The sequence below is a fragment of the Fulmarus glacialis genome, unplaced genomic scaffold, assembly GCF_000690835.1.
Source record: "Fulmarus glacialis isolate BGI_N327 unplaced genomic scaffold, ASM69083v1 scaffold23838, whole genome shotgun sequence".
Lineage (NCBI taxonomy): Eukaryota > Metazoa > Chordata > Aves > Procellariiformes > Procellariidae > Fulmarus > Fulmarus glacialis.
Window position 1 is genome coordinate 1,852 of NW_009226664.1, and position 16,799 is coordinate 18,650.

Sequence of the window (16,799 nt, forward strand, 5' to 3'; positions counted from 1 at the left end):
GAATAGGCTTGTTTTATCAGCCTCTTGCCACTGCTTTCTTACTACTGGTTCTCTTGGTTACTCACTTAGAATTTGAGTTATTGTTGATGTACAGATGCTCTGAAATTATGGAAGCTTTGAAAGCAAAATGAATACATGTAACAGTTCACGGTTTGCTTCTGCCTATGTAAATTGCTGAGAGGTGAATTACAGGGGTAGCCTTTGGAACAGCATTAGGTATCCTGAAATTTGGGGTTGCCTGAAGAAGTATGAGTGTACTTCTGGAACATTTGCAATGTAATAGGCCATTATCTGGCTACAGTCCTGTTCCAAACTTGGTGCTTCAGAAGCAAGAGCTGCTAGGGCTGAGATCAGCTGAATTTTAATTTGCTGTAGTGGTGAAAGAGTTGATGGCCCCATGCATCCACCCTGCTCCTCTACAACAGATTATTGTTCCCAGAGCACAGCACACATCCATATCTTAGCTCTTCCCCTTCGAAAGCAAGCATCTTTGCTGAAATAACTTATGAAGGCAGTCTTGGGCTAATAAGTGAGGCTCAGGTGTCCAGGGACCAGATACACCAGATACAGGTCTTGGTCTGCTACAGCCATAGAAGTTTCTTTAAATACCATAGCAAAATCTGATAGACGTTGTTGGCCAGACCTACAGTATGAACAAGTAGGAATGCAAGGTGCGATCCTGAAAGGCAAACTACTGGAAGAAATTCAAAATGGTAAGATCATTTACAAATGAAGGAAGGAGCCCTTCCTGGAATTTCACTCCAGCTAAGAGGAGCTGAGGGCGGCGTAGCAGGGCCTGTCCACAGCCTGGCTTTTGTTTTCTCTGTGTTCTGTTTCTGGATAGCTATGGGCTCCCTCTCCAATAGAACAAGTTTAACCGCTTTCATAATTTTCAATTTATTAGAACATTAGTAGTACGTGACTAGATGATATAATTAAGTAACAGATAAACTCAAGTTTAAAAACATACCTACCAAAAAGCAATTTTGGGAGATGTGCATATAACACTGGCTGTATAGTAGTTGTACAAAAATGGTGCAATTTCACATGCCAATGGAATTTCAGTTAAAAATACCAATGTGTGTATTTTTTTTCCCTCCCAGATAAACATTAGAAATGCTGAGAAAGTTAGCACAGTAAATAAAGCATTTGCTGAAGTCCAGAAAGAAGTACAGCAGCTATCAAAAGGCACTGCAACTGAACCTCAGAAGAGTCATCAGGTAATTTCCCTTTGTAAAAATCTGAGGAGGTAAATGAAAGGAAAATGCATGTTCAAAGCTTTATATTCTGGCTCTAAGACTGCAGGCAATTCATGCAGTTGCTTTAAAGCTATAAACCCAGCTTTATTAATTTCAGTTGTGTGGTAATGTTGAAATCCAGTTAGCATATTCAAGTGCTATATAACTACTAAAGTTAAGAGAAAAGAGCTGGAGCAGGCTTCCAAAACATATTTTTAAATTATGTTGTAGCTGTTTTTTTGATTTTTTTAAAGTTAGTTCCAGCTCCAGTCCCTTGATTTCAGACTTACGCCTCAACATGAGTAGACACAGAAAGTAAGGATGAACCTTGCTGTTCCCTACCTGAAGCACCTGATAGTGCTTTGAACCAAACAGCTCTGCCTCTTTCTGTTCCCAATTCCTAAGCCTTCATGTTCCCTCATCAGAAGTACCAACATCTGAAACAGCAATTTCTACACTAGAGCTCTTGCCTGTAGCATTTAGGGTTCAAGAGAGTGTTTCACTTATCTTCCTTTGTCTACTCTATTAAATAGGGGTACATGCAGTCTTGAGCAAGAAATAATTCACGGAATTTAATTGCAGACAAGCTGCTCCGTGTAAACTCTCTATGCTGATGTGCTTGGCATGGTCTGGGGGAGAGGGAAAGGAGCAGGCCAGGACAAAGTACAGATGAATCCATCCTGGCTGTTGGGGGGAGTAGAGGGAGTTGGGAGAAGCGGACATGAGTTTTATTTACTGTGCCTGGGGTGATCAAGTTTCTGCATGGCTGGGAGCGACAGGAGTGTCAAGTACCTTAAGGAGAGGCTGAGGGGAAAATGAAATGTAGGTGACAGTGCCGCCAGCACAGGATGAGGCCAAGCAAGGGTTTCAAGGCAGTTGGTGGCAGTGGCCCTAACCCTGCTGCCTTGCTATTGCACGCAGCCAGGAATTCGGACTATACCACTGCTCATGTGCTGGTAGGGCTGTACATGACGTCATGTTGAATTTGATCACTCAGGCTGTAATAGTATTTTCTCCAAAGCTGCAAAATTATGTTGTCGAGAGCATTTCCTGAACTAAAAGCTGAGCCTATTTCCATTTGGCTATGTATGTTATGTTACTGGCATAATGCTTTGTCCTTCTCCTGCAGCATAAAGTATTGGTTGCTTATCTGTCAAGTTTAGTGAATCCTGTAATCCCCCCCAAATTAGCCTAAATTAAATATATAAAGACAAACCAATCTTCTAGACAACAGGTATTTATTCTTTTTTTTTTTTCAAGCATAGTAAAAAGATACTGCTTTCTACTTTAATTGTAACTTTTTTTCAGGTTTCCACGCATCTGGAAGAGGAACCAGCAAACGTGGATGCTGCCACAAGCCTATTATCTCAGTTGTAATGCATAATGGACAATGAAAGGATTGCAAGAAATGAAGATCAAAAATACTGATGGCTTTGTTTGTACAATTTTATTAAAAAAAAAATCTTGTTAATATACAAGTATTGGCACACTTTAATACAAACTACAAACAGACCTTTCCTATCATCTAGGAAAGCGGAATGTCAGAAGTCAGTGTGAGAAACTTAAAGTGCTAAAACAGAAGGCACTTCACAAAATTGGTTCACTGAAACAATTTAACGTAACTCAAGTTGATACCCTTCACTTTTCAGCTTGGCAGTGAAAGCTTCAAAATTGAAAAGTTAAAAAAAAATATAGAAAGCTTCTTGGCAGTAAAGCTTCAAAGAAAATGCTGTTAACTGTGAGCAAGAAGCTTAATCATTTTTTAAAAAATGATCAAGAGGCTATAAAGCATTTTCACTTTTCTTACTAAAGAAAACTGCAAATAGTTGGATTACACGGAGGACACTCAGGTGAAAAAATGTGCCAGAATTTTTTATAAAAGCCCTTCTTTCTGGTTGTTGAATTTGTTTTGTGAAGTAGTTAAAGGAAGCAAAAGGAAATATACTCCCAGAGTCAGTGAACTAAGTTATACATTCATTATTCAAATACTTAGGTTATGAAGAAGTCTAGAATGTTATAGTTAGAGGTAGATAAGTAGTCTGGTTGACACAATATCTAATAATTTAGTATCTGCACATCAAAGAGATCACAGACTCCTTCATTATCATCCAGGTTAAAGTTGTAGTCATCTCCGGGAGTAGGAGAGAGTCGTAAGAGAGGAAAAACTGTAAAGCAGGAAGAGTTTAGTTTAAATTAAAACACTTCTGGAATATCAGCCCTATCTCATAATTCAGTATGTTTGTCATCACTAGTATCAGGGTTAGTCTTAATAATTAAAATAGTCTTGATAATCTGACAAGCATGCTAGGAAACATACCTTGAATACCTGTATTGCCTTCAAACTAAGGCAGTAAGTGACATGTCTACATTTTTTGCTTAATATTTTAAGTGAATTTGCTAGAATGGAGTGATAGTTGTGGAATATGGACTTAATTTCTCCTTCTGCAGAAAGGAGCTCCTTTGAAACTTTCATCAAAAAGCCATCATTTATGTTTATATTCCTTTGTCTTGTTACAGAATTGCATGTACAGTATTCAAATATTTAAGATTTTAAGGGAGTTACCATTATCCCTACTTTACAGATGAAAAATGGAGGCTAGCAGTTTCTCTGTGCACTGCAATTCAAGCATGGACTTGAAAGCCGGCTTTGGGGAGGGAACACAAGCAGAGAAGCCTCAGCCTTCACGCTGCACCTCAGGAACACTAACCTAGTGCAGATGAGCTGGGCATGCTGTACCTGCTCTAAAATGGAGACTATTTCCATTTTAGCCACGTATTGGCACATTCACATAATCCCATTTTGCCCCATAGATCTTATAATTACATGGTTGTTTCTGAATAAGCCCTGAGGTTGTCTGCTTGAAGGACAGGTATTAGCAGAGGCTGCTCACAGCAGCATATTTACAGGGCAAGAGGAACACCACCAGCTGAGTTCACCTCTGCCTGGCACCTTAGTGAGATAGAGCAGAGAGGCAGGGAGCGTGTGAACTCGCTAGCTGTGGTTCAGTTCTGCACTCATATGGCCACTGAGGTGCAAGAGCAGAAACGGGTGACATTTGTCTGTTCTGTTAGTGTAGTACAGCTGGCCATGTATCAGTCTGCATGCAGGCATGTAAATATGTTCTGAAATGTTTACTCAAAGCTCCTGCAAGAAGCCTGAGGCAGAACAGAATTAAACCAGATTTATTTTTTTTTTTTTTTAAGGCAGCACTCTAGTCATCAGCCTGTTCTTTATTTGTTCCTGAAATTAAGGACTGGTGGGTTACTCATGCATGTAAGTGCTGGCGGCATTAAGGCTTTCATATTTTGATTGTTAAATAAAACTGTTGCAGGGAATGGAAAGGGGAGCAAAGGCAAGAATGACAAAGAGAGAGGAGGCAGTACAGGGGAAAGAAGTAATTCCATACAGACTCTTGGCATCAAATTTAACAGACACCTACAAAGAGTGCTGTTCACATAAAAACCATGCTGCTACTTGTGATTATTAGAAAAGTAAAGATGCTAAATACTTACCATCAGAAGACATGAGTTCATCAATAATATCCCCACTGATATTTCCTGTGAAAGACAGGAGCGTGTGTTTATGGAAGTCAACACATATTCTCTGCACTAAAACACTGAATTGCAAAGTACAGTGTAGCTCATGTGCAGTGTAGAAGCTGTGGAGATGGCATGCCATGTATATGTAAAATATATTAATCTTTGTATCCCTCAGTTTTTCCTGATACATTTCTCTCACTGATCCCTTATAACCCTAGAACCATGTACAGTATGAAGCTTATTTGGTGGCAGAGAGAGGTTATTTTGCTCAAAATGAGTTTGCTACTCGGAGCTTGCTCAGTAGCTTCATTAGGAGATGAACAAAGACCTGTCACTCAAGTGACACTCATCTTTCCTGCTGTGTAACTCATCAGTAGCTCGGTCACAAAGAAGGGCTCAGGAAACTAATAAAAACATTTAAACAGTAACTGCTTCTTCCTACCTGCAGGCTCCTCCATCTTTGCTATGTCGAATGAGTTTGGCTTGAGAATACAGTTAACATCCAGGGGCAGCAAGCCCTGGTAGTCATTTGAGCTAGCTGTAGCTTGGGCGACATCTCCTGAAAGGCTGGGGTACAACACCGACTCCGGAAGGCTGGAGTAAGGAGCTGCCGGGGTTGTACTGTTCTGCTGCACGCTGCCGACTACAAAGACAGAAAGGCACATTATAAAGTCTGTTACGGGAAAAGGGAACACAAAAGGCCTGCACCTGGCTTCGTCTTTTGAGGAGAACATGGCCAATGTCTGGGATGAGGTAAGAGGAGTCTCCCCCTTCCAAAGTCACAGGCACAATGTAATTGGGACCCCTCAGAAATGCAGTCTGTAACACTGACAGCATTTTCTTAAGTCTTTTCATATTATCCTACTATTATTATGAAAAAAATACCTGATATTCAGGCAGTCTCTCACTGTGGCTATGTGGAAGAAGGTAAGTGACCTTGTGGCACAAAAGCTGGAACTGATGCCTGTATTATTTGTCTCATTAAAAGGTACATGTTCAAATCATATACTCCTTCAGAGGTTGGCAATTTCGTTCCATACTGCATTCTGGAGAAGCACCTCAGAATAATTAACAGGATCACATCCAAAACCTGTTCGGTGTAAGATGATAAGCTACAAGGGAAGAATCTGTTTCACCAGACAGAAGAGGAAACCTCCTGAGAGCTGCTAGTAAGCCCTTGGGGTAGTTTCTTAACAGACAGCTGCTACGCTATGCAAATTCTTGATCTTCCTTCTAATAGTTTCACCTTTCCCTCCAGTTCCCTTCCTCCCCCACCCATCTGAGGTAGGAAAAACCCTGGACCCACCTGATGGCGTGTCCGCAACTGATGTTTGCGGTAACTCTTGTCCTTGGTTCAGATCATGTTGTTCTGGTGGATTTTGAGGAGCTGCAGCAGGTTTAAGGGGAGTCGCTGGAACTGCAGGTTGAGATGGGGGCTGTGCAAGGTCATCGGGTGGAGGAACTGGAAACACCATGGGCTTGGAGGAGCTCGATTCTTTATTTATAAGTAGCACATGGATAGGTCCTGAACTACTTTTAAGATTGATCTGGTATTTCTTCTGTCCATTCTGTCCCTGTAGAGGCGGTGTATTAAGAAAGTTACCATTCCTCGAGAACTTGGAATTTTACAAAATGTAACAGTAACTGCATAGAGTTATTTCCCACAGAAAGTAATAAAGATGTTTGAACAGAATTCTCAAATTGATGCAGAAGATAAATACAGTGCTCTTCTAGTTAGATCACTAGGAAGAGCTGAGAACTGGCACAAACTTATCAAATCACACTCAGGAAAAAAAAAAAATAATACATGTGATCTAGTAATTTTAAAAAAAAAAAAAAACAACAACAAACCAAATCAGATTACAAACCTGTAATGTATTTACCTGGCAAGAACACAGTTACGGAAAACACAAATATATAATTCTTCGAAGTGCTTAACTAAATCTTGAATTCAAGTTACATGAGACTTATAGCAGGGCTACACCTTATCAATAACAGCAATGATAAATAATGATTTCTGTACATTTAAATCTCTTCCTTTTACATGGAGCTTCAGAATGATCCTGGTTGGGACCAAGCACCCTAAAACAGCTGAATATCTCACCCAGACTGAGTGAACACAGGATCATGAGTCAGTAGAAACAATTTCTTAGCTGATTTGCCAGGCCTTCTTTTGGCAAGCTATTTAAGCAGTACAGCTAGGACTAGCTTCCTCTAGCACAGCCTCAATGAGACTGTGGAGTGGCTAATTCAGCAAATAGGTTTTTAGCAAGTAAGTTCTAGAAAAAATGAGGATGAGAAAAGTGGGAAAGGAGCCTTGGGGGAGGGGAACCCAAACAAAAACATCCAATTTGAAGTTAGTGATGAAGACTAAGATCAGCTGTTTTAGTCCTCAACAAAAAGCCAAAAACCCCCCAACATCACAGCTGCTAACTTTGGTCCCACAGAGAACCTTACCATTGCCTGAATTGTTTTCAGCAGAGACGGACAAAGATAGTATCACTGGGATCGGCTTCACGGTTCTAGCTTTGGATGCTCTTACGATATTAGATTGTGTTTAGCCTCACTAAAAATAGCTTGTGAAACTTCTGAGGTGAATTTCACCCTTCTACAAGCATAGTGGCTATCATGCTTCATACAATGCTCTCTCCCAACTATGTAAACCCTATTTAAAACAGAGCATGGCAACAAAAAAAAATTAAAGATGGACAGAGGTAAGTAATTTGGCCTCCTACTTTAATCCTGCCTGTCTAAGCCTTCTAGCTAAAGCGAGACAGCAGTCTATGTTTCTCTACCCAGTCTAGTACCATGTTACTAAACACAAAGTAAAGCTAAACTAATCCTACAACTAAATCTAAAAGGCTTTTTCATACGAGATCTGATTTAGCAATACAATAGACAAATTTGACACATAAAAGTCACTGCTAACAAGTTCTCGAGGGAATTAATGACAATTATGCTTAATTTGGAAAGCTGCAACATTTAAAAGCAAGAGAGAAGGGAGAGGGCAAAGAAACCCACTATTATATGTTGTTTTTAATAGAAGATAGAGTTACCATTAGTCTATCCAGGTATCCAAATACACTTTTCCCACCCGTCCCCTCCACTCTCAACTGACAGCATCTCAATTTTTAAAATTTTTTCCCCCCTCACATGTAGCTAAGAGAAATCCTCCGCTCTAATGTAGATCTGCTTTTCCACTGTCCCTCTAGAACACTTAGGTAAACAAGAAACCAGTACATACCATTTCGGGTATAGGTACTTCTAACTGTGTACCACAAGGTGCTTGAATTGCTAGAAGTGTGTCTCCTGGTTAAATAGCAATTTTTAAGAAAGTGTTAAATGTGCATATTTTTCTTAAGTCTTGCATGGTATCCACTCAAATGAGATATGGTAATTTTCTAAGGCCACTTAAAATACTGCGCAATTCTAGCATAAACTAACTTATGGTGGGACTTGCGTAGTCTCTGTATGATCCAAGTATATCGCATAATATAAATCACAGAATTCCAATTCTTAGACCATAGTTGCAAGAACCTTTTCTCATAGCAATGCAGTATTTAGCACTTCCTTTACCTGTTTGTTACTGTCCCCAGATCTCCTAGTTGTATACATAACGCGAGGTGAAAGTATTTATTTAACTAGTTTCTTTTTCAGCTAAACCAGCTCTCTGGTCCAGCTCACTTTGTAGCTTTGAAAAATGGTGGTAGTACAGAGAGATTTAACAGGAGAAGGAAGAAAAGGTCTTCACGATCGTCTTCAGTGCCAGCACTTCCCAGTGTCTAAGCTCACAGCTTCTCCAGCACATACAGCTGGGATGTAACAGCTGACTATCAAACTCACCTGTGGCTTATTATGTGCACTAAAATATACTGGTTAAAGTCAGGACATCACAATTACATCAACATCACTCGCACAACCTGCCTTATGCTGCAGGTCACTCACCTACTTGCACATCATTTCCCCTTTGTCCATAACTTGGAATAATGCTTTTCTTTCTCTACCTCCTAAGAGACACTTACATGAAGTACTATGTGACTGGCGTACTAGGTGCCTCCACATTTTGTAATGACTAATTCTTTTTAGTAACAGCTCATTTTTGCTAAACTCTGCAGTAGTTGTCTAATCTTGCACTTTTATTCAAAAACAAACACAACCTTCCTTGGGGCAAAGAAGAGATGGTTTTGAGCCTAGCCAGAGGCTGAACAACAATCTTCCCTTGGGTGCCCCAGGATCAGGAAAGGATGTCCACAGAAGTAGCTTCTGCCAGCAATTCTTGGCAATTTCTTCAAACCTCCTGTACAGAATGAATCCTTTTGATTTAGTACCAATGCCCCATCTTTGAACTGCCACCAGCTGCAGCTGCCACCAGAAAACTTTAGGAAATTTGGACCTGCCGGATCTTTCTGGTGGGTTGGACCAACATGCCCTGTCCCTCGTTCTGTTAACAGCCTGAGGCAAGCTGCTGCAGAGTATGAATACAGAAAGAGACATCCAAAAACAGTACTCCGAAAACAGCTGAGGTGTCGTTCCGTACAATCTGTGTCTACAACTAGAAAATGCCAGAATTTGCTAGTCATGAACATTATGAGAGACATCAACTTACTACTGATCACTACTGAATACTTCTAAATTCAAAATACTTACAGGGAAAAAGCAGGTTAGTTAGCAAGTTAGTTGTCAAGAGGAAGATCAGGAAATCCCTCACTTTAAGAAATCCAGCCTAGCAGCAACTTACCGTTGAAGCAGTTGCAGATATCTTCATGGGTGACATATGAAAACGTAATTTATGTCAAGGAACATTTTTCTTAAAGCAACATGAAACTGGTATTTGTTGTCCTTTAAAAGAAGTTTGTCCAAACTGAGCCTAAACTAGAAACTTATTGCTGTTACTCAAAGGTATAATCAAGGCATGATTTTTGGCTTTCAGAATGGCTAGTTAAAAATAGCAGAGTTCTGTCTTTTAAAGAAAAAAAAAATCTGCATCTGTGAAGAAAACACAAAAAGAAAAAAGTTGTGAAGCTTGAATGAGAAGAGATTCTTCTAAAAAAGGAGAACATGTAAAATCTTGTTTGGAAGAATACCATTTACCTCACTAACTTGACACTATAGAATTCACGTATGTACCAGAACTTCCCAGAATCACACAAAAATACTGCCAGAGGGGACTTGAGAGTTCGTCTGCCATCCCATTCCCCTGCCTCAAGGTAGGATCAACTGTTAAGACATTCCAGACAGACGTTTGCCTCCCCTCTTGTGGAAAACCTCCAGTGATGGATACTCCACCACCTCCCTGGGGGGCCAATTCCAGTGCTAGCTCTCCCAAAGGAAAGTTTCTCCTAACGTCTAACTTCAATCTCCTTTCTACAAAAACCATTTTACAGGAACAGTTTCTGTACAGCAACTGCAAGCAATTTTTAAGTACTTATCACTATACTACAGATAAGAAGGGCACTTTTCTGCTCCAAATCTCAGGTGTCTATTTTGCACAGTATCTTGCAAGACAGCTAAACACATGGTTACAAGCAACGTCGCTGGAACTCTCTGCTCATGGGGCATTTACACACAGGATATTTTTCCAGTTCCAAACCCAGCAAGCTTCGGGACTTTGGGTGATAGCTTAATCTTTTCAAGACAAGGAAGCAACACAAAAAAACATTCACGTAAAGCACTGCTAAGAAAGTATAAATTCAAGCACTGGAAAGCAATATAATTCATTTAAAATAAGACACCAGGATTATACCATGGACTTAAAAATTACTGCTAAATTATTTTCAGGTTACCAATCATACAGTCACAGAGGTTAAAAAGTCACGTAAGTAAGATTTATATTTTCTTTCTTTTTGAACCAAAACCAGAAAAAAAATATTAGTCTTTCCTTGCTTCTGGATAAAATGGACTACATTATGCTTTACCCATCACCTACACTTTAACTGTTGCTTTAATTCTAGTTCCAAGATGCACGCAATTCATTTAAAAGGATATTGGTGGTTTGTGGAATCATCCATGACATTCTTGATACTTTGCTGAAGCCACAGTTTCTGCTGATCCAATTCTTTTTCTTTTAGCTCTAGATCTTCAATTTCAGCTTCCAGATACCTCAGCCTGTCTATGACTTCTTTTGTATTGCAGCCAGCACCTACACCTCTTAAAAAGGCATAACGGTTCATGAAACCACAAGAAGTGAAAATCTGAAGCAAACACGCAAAGGTAATTTCTTAAGACTACTTTCGACATTTTGAAAATCTAACTAATATTCAATAGGAAGGAAATGAGTGCTTACCCTCCCAGCAGTGTTTTAACTGAAAAATGAAAATTCTTAACTTCAAATGAAATTTAAAGTTCCCCTTTACCTATTTTCTTTTGGAATGTAGCTTTTTCTGCATTGGAGCTGGTTTGCAGGCCCTTTCTCCTTCCCCTCTAACTCTTAGCTTGAGCTTTCACCTTCAGTGACCGAAGAGAAAATAGGCATGGACTACAGGCAGGTAGGTAGGTGGAGTCACTGTGTCCCACTACCCTTCCCAGATTCATCTAGAGTAAATTTTTCAACTACAAGTGCTAGTTATAAAGTAGCAGTACAAGTTTTCTGAAAGTTTCTCTCCTGTAGGCTTTAAACTTGATTTTATGTATCAGACGCAAGTTAAATAAAGTTTGTTTGCAACTTCACTGTGATTCTTAAATGTCATATTGCTCACTGATGAGTGTAACATTAATTTTACAGTGTCATATCTATCAGGAGAAGTGGAAAGAGGCAATTTTTATTGCTCCTGAGCACGTGAAAATTTGCAGAATTGACACAGCTTACTTCCACTGAATGCTGTTTTTTGACTTCTTCTCAATGAGATCAATCCCCTCCAAAACGTTGGTGATATCATAGATCCTTCTCTTCTGCCTCACAGCAAGGGTATCAGCAGCCTGTCAAGAGAAGAGTAACGAGTATCAGCAACTTGCATGCTGAGGGCAAAAGACAGTTAAGCCATTCCCTTGGAAAAATGCCAAATAATGTAATTCTGAAGGGAGAAGGTTCAGCTCTTCAAGAGCCAGATGCTCAACCATGAATTCAGAAGTTCAGCACCTGCAGGTAGTGCTACAAAGCATGCTGAGAGGGGTCACCTCTTTGAAGGCCAGCAGGCCTACCCTCGTCAGAGAGGAGAGTTCACGTGGGTTGCAAAGACCATGTTCGGTATTTGGAGCATGTGCTATTCAACTGCACGGAGGAGCTTGCAGTGCTCTTTTTGGAAGGTAGGAAAAAGTAGGGAAGGCAGATAGCAATGCCTTGCAGTGGAACAAGCCTCTGAAGCCAATGACATATTAAGTTTACCATTCCTTCCGCTGACACTCGAGGTATTGCAGTCTTTGTTTGGATTAAACTGTGCCGGGATACGAAACGACAGGGCTGTAATTTCAGAAAGTGGCTGAAGGAGAGCTGCAATACTTCAAGCCAGCATCGTCTAACGTTTCATTGCACGAATCCACCTCGCAGCATACCTGGGCTCGCTCAATCTGTCACACTGAGTACCAAGAGCCATTTCACAGCCACCAGGACCCTGGTACAGCTCAGAGGGATGCTCGCCGCTGTCACACTATCGCTTTTACATTACAGCTAGCAAGGCCATGTGTCTGTGTGCTGTCACAGCTTGTCACTCAAAGCAAAGCAGACGGACAGACAGAGGAAACAGTCTGCTTGATGCTGTAATTCTCTCCGTGATGACTTCTACGTACCTGATGCAAAGACTTAAGATAAAATAAGCAAACTTGAGCTAGTCGTGCCTTCCACACCCTCATCTCTTTGATGCTGTAAAGCGGCTCAAGTTCAAAGAATATTGGCCAAAAGGAGAGAAAGCAAAGAGGAGTCTGACTCTGTAACTACTCAGGACATTCAGATATAATGATTAGAAGGGATTATATGTATTAAACAGATTAAAAGAAAAAAAGAAGAAAAATAGAGAGAAGAATAGCTAGCAAAGACTTCTGCATCCCAAATTTGAACTAATGCGTAAAGCCAACTAATTTCCACTATAGGCACATAATGATTTATTTCAGTTTGTCCAACAATCTATTAAATTAATGCTTTTAGTAAAGTAGCCTACATGAAGAGTACGACCTGAGACAACCACAAATAGGAAGGAAAACCAAATCCACTTTATAGCAAACTCCATATAACAAATTTACAGTATTTTCTGAACCATAAACAAACTCACTAATCTTCCAAAGAAATTACACTTTCCTACTAGAAAGTTAATTACTAGGACTTAGTAGTCCAATTCATACTGGTAAATGTTTTATTAGTGAAGTAAAATTAAAAGAAAAAATGAAAGAAGAATGGTGATTAAAAAAAAAATACTCTTATAGCCATGAAGTATAAAAACTGCTCTTTCTCCTTGACAGTGATGTACCTACTAAATAGTGTTTCTAGTGATACTGTTATCAACATTTATCTTTTGCACGGTCTCCTGTAGCAGTTTGTTAAAATCTTTTCCTATCTAACAAAACAAAATACAAAATACAAAAACATATAAAGCTCACACTTTAGTTTTCTCCGAGGAAACAGGGTCTTCTATCACTTGTATCAGCAGGTACGCACCTGCTATCTTAACCTGCTACTTCTGCTGCATGTGTACACACTGCTTACAACAATTGCAAGAGAAGCTTTCAAAATCTAGGAAGTGACAAAATTGATGCCGCCTGTGCAACATTTAATCAACACCCTGTATATCTCACAGTCTTCAGAGGCACAATTTCTACAAGCTCTCTACATTATTCAGTGCAAGGAATGGACAGCACACACTTAATCAGCTGCTATTCTGATTAATTACTACTTTCTGCTTTTTTCCCGTTGTTCAGCACATGGACCTAGGACTTAAGTCTACCGCTCATGGTTTGAATGATGAAGACACTGCTCTGGAGACAGGCTTCATTACCTCATGAGATTTTCCAAAATGCCCGTCCGTACAATATATAAATGCTTTACTAATCTTAACATATTTCCAAACCACAGTTTAGGACTAAAAAAAAAAAAAAAAAAATCACTAGTTTTGAGTGCCCAACTTCAGATGTTTCAAAGTTGGAGTGGTCTCAGTACTCTAAATTCTAATGCATTTCGTATGCCCAAAGCAGAGCTCCCCTTAACATCAGCAGTGGAGATTCACTACTGCTGCTAAACAGGCTCCAGAACCCCAGGTTAGGGACTGAGAAAATGAAGGACACAGTTACGTATGTATTTGGCTTGACTAGCACTGTATATAATTCAATCACAGCTACAAAGTCCAACTACTCACAACAAGAATTCCAACAATGAAATTAAACTGGGGCCAGTCTGGAAAGTTTAATCCAGACATTCACTAACTTTCTGGTGCTGGTCTTATAACCTAATTATCTTCTCAAAATTTTATGGGGTGTTTCACAGGTATTTTAAAAACCAATTGAAAAGTTCCTCCCCAACACTCTAGCAGTTACGAATCCAACATCTTCTGGCAGGCACGTGGCTCAGAAATTAACTTCAGGCATTCAGTTCCTCCACACGAACCATGCACTAATGACTTCAACAATTGAAAGAGCCTCCTGAGACTTTCAAACAAATCTCCTATTGTCAAAAACACTTTTAAAACTCATCATTTCTCAGCCTATGTCAAATGGTTGACACAGATCCAGGCACCACAAGAAAGGGACATCTACCACAATGGCCCTGTTAAGATGGTTGGACATAGCTTCCACATTCCTTCCTCTGAATCATTTGTATTTGGAGTTCCTTCATAAAATCTTTTTAATGTAAAGTTGCTGCACTCTAGTCATTCCTTCTAGTATCTCCTCATACTTTGAATATGTATGTATCCAAGACAAGCTGAACTGGAAGAAAAGCACCTGAGCACAGTGCTCTGGTTCTGTGTGCATTCAGATTGTGCAACTTCTGGAATACAGAAAACGCGCTGTTCAGCACACTTTCAGTTGCAAGCATGCACACACACAAACCCCTGTCCAGAAATGATTAAAAAAAAAAACAAAACAGAAAAAGGATAATCGAGAGTTTGGGTGTACTCTCACACAACTACTTCTTTGCTCCCTGGGAGCTGACAAAAGGCAGCGGGAATTATTAGCTGCACATTCGCTGCAGTAGCACTGAAGAGCAGAGGAATTCACTAGAGCACCGTGGCAGAGTCATTACTGAGAAGCTTAACAAAGCAGAAGAGCCAGCAACGCCTGCTTGCTCTCCAAGTGTCAAAGGAAAGAGGTCCTGCATCTTCCAGCCTGCCCCCATAGCAGATGACAACGTCTTCTCCCCAAGAGGACTGTCAAAAGTTTGGTGGGAGTTTTAAACTGAACGGCGTGCTTGGCAACCTGTACATAAAAGTACTAAATATGACTGCATGCATAAAGGTTAAGGGAATGTAAAATTTAGTAGACAGGCTTTTTCTTCTTCTGTGGAATAGAGCAAGTGTAAGACAGTTGTTATTTGCTACCGAACAATACATTTCTAAAGGTAGTAGCAAGCAAGTAGATTTTAGAGTACCTGATGTTTTGCACTGATGATCAGAAACACTACTTAACCTTGAGAATACTAGGGACGGCATTCTGCTATAAACCAAGCCCATTTAAGAAATCAAGGCAAAAGCAATTGTATGCTACTGAAGAGAAAGAATACATTCTATGATGTTTCAGGAGCCATTTCAGGTGGCTTACCCCTTATTCACTCATCTTGCTCTTTGTCTCTCTTCCCTGCAATTCGTGGGTTGCTGCATATAGAAACTTCGTCTTCTTTCCCTTCCATCTCATCCCTGAATGTTTTAAGCTTATTTCAATAACTAGATTTGTTTATACAGGGTTATTCAGGGACAGTTATACAATTATTGGAGAATAGCTGGTTTTGATTTTAAAGTAAGCATTGTAGAATTCAAATTCCAAGTAACGAAATTCCTCACTTCCACTCCCGTGAGTTGTCAGATGTTAGTAGAGAAGCGTCCAACGCTAAAATATTTCCAAAGACAGTTCAGCATACAGAACTCGCAGGGTTCCCTGCTCCTAAAGCAAGGAACAGTGCCCGCGCATAGGACAATGCATCACCACTGCTTCATGATGGGTCAGCACACATGTCCCAAAGTATCCTCTTACAGACCGCTTAACTCTAAATATAGATGTATCAAAAAATCACGAAGAAATGTCCTATAGAACAGCTTTTCACTCTCAATTGCTAAATCACAAAGCCAGAAGTACACTTAAATGTTTTCAAATTTTATTTTCTTCATAGTGCACTGCTGCTTTTGCTACAGAAATATTAATCAGCAGCACAACATCAGACAGTCAATACCTGCCAGCAGGGAGACATGTGAAGATGTTCACTGCATGAATCATTTCTTGGAACGCTCTGTTCCGTTTCAAGACCATCCTGGTTCTTCAGTTCCCTGAGCACACCGACACAACACACACGGTTTTCATTTTTCCTTAGATATGTGGCTTATTTATGAGAAATACTGGTTACAGAAATGTATTCTGACTCATTGTTTATGAAAGTACCAACAATTTACTCACTTCAGTTAGTATTTACTTCCCGCAAACAGTATCCTGAAGTTCAGAAACCAATCTCCAATGAAGGTCTTGAGCAGAAGTATCTATGACTTGTTGCAGTGCCCACTTACTTTTCCCTGGTTATCAACCCTCCCATTCCCTCTGGGTGAATGCCTTCCTCACAAAAGGGAATAAGAAACGTCCTCCCGTCCCTCTAAACAGCCCAACTTTATTGTTCAAATCCATCCTCTTTGGCTCTTTAAGATTAGCTTTTTGGCCCAATGTCTTACAAATTGAGTATGTTTTGCTTCTCAAAGTGACCTGGAACACCTCGCAGCACATGACAGATAATAAAGTAAGTTGCACAACAATCCCCGAGATGTGGACAGCTTAGTTCCGTTCTACTAAAGAAAGAAGCAGTTAAATACTAAGAAATCAATCAACTTATCCAGACCACAGCATACCTAAAGGAGGAATATAACACCTGTCAGTGTCCCTCCCAGTTCACCCTGAAGTTTCACT

At 40.0% G+C, this 16,799-nt stretch overlaps 2 protein-coding genes across 2 annotated transcripts; one reads left to right on the forward strand and one right to left on the reverse strand.

Annotated features, from left to right (window-relative positions):
* Nucleotides 1–1,103: 1,103 nt before the first annotated feature.
* Nucleotides 1,104–2,615, forward strand: LOC104080486 (uncharacterized protein C8orf59 homolog; the record flags this gene model as incomplete). Its single annotated transcript, XM_009582888.1, has 2 exons — nt 1,104–1,220; nt 2,547–2,615. Coding segments are annotated over 2 exons (186 nt in total), but the record flags the coding sequence as incomplete, so codon positions are not given.
* Nucleotides 2,616–2,670: 55 nt separating this feature from the next.
* Nucleotides 2,671–11,708, reverse strand: E2F5 (E2F transcription factor 5, p130-binding; the record flags this gene model as incomplete). The annotated part of the gene is given in 8 exon segments (XM_009582889.1): nt 2,671–3,403; nt 4,752–4,796; nt 5,221–5,421; nt 6,085–6,352; nt 8,023–8,087; nt 9,517–9,560; nt 10,764–10,925; nt 11,584–11,708. Coding segments are annotated over 8 exon segments (1,020 nt in total), but the record flags the coding sequence as incomplete, so codon positions are not given.
* Between the last annotated feature and the right edge of the window lie 5,091 nt (nt 11,709–16,799).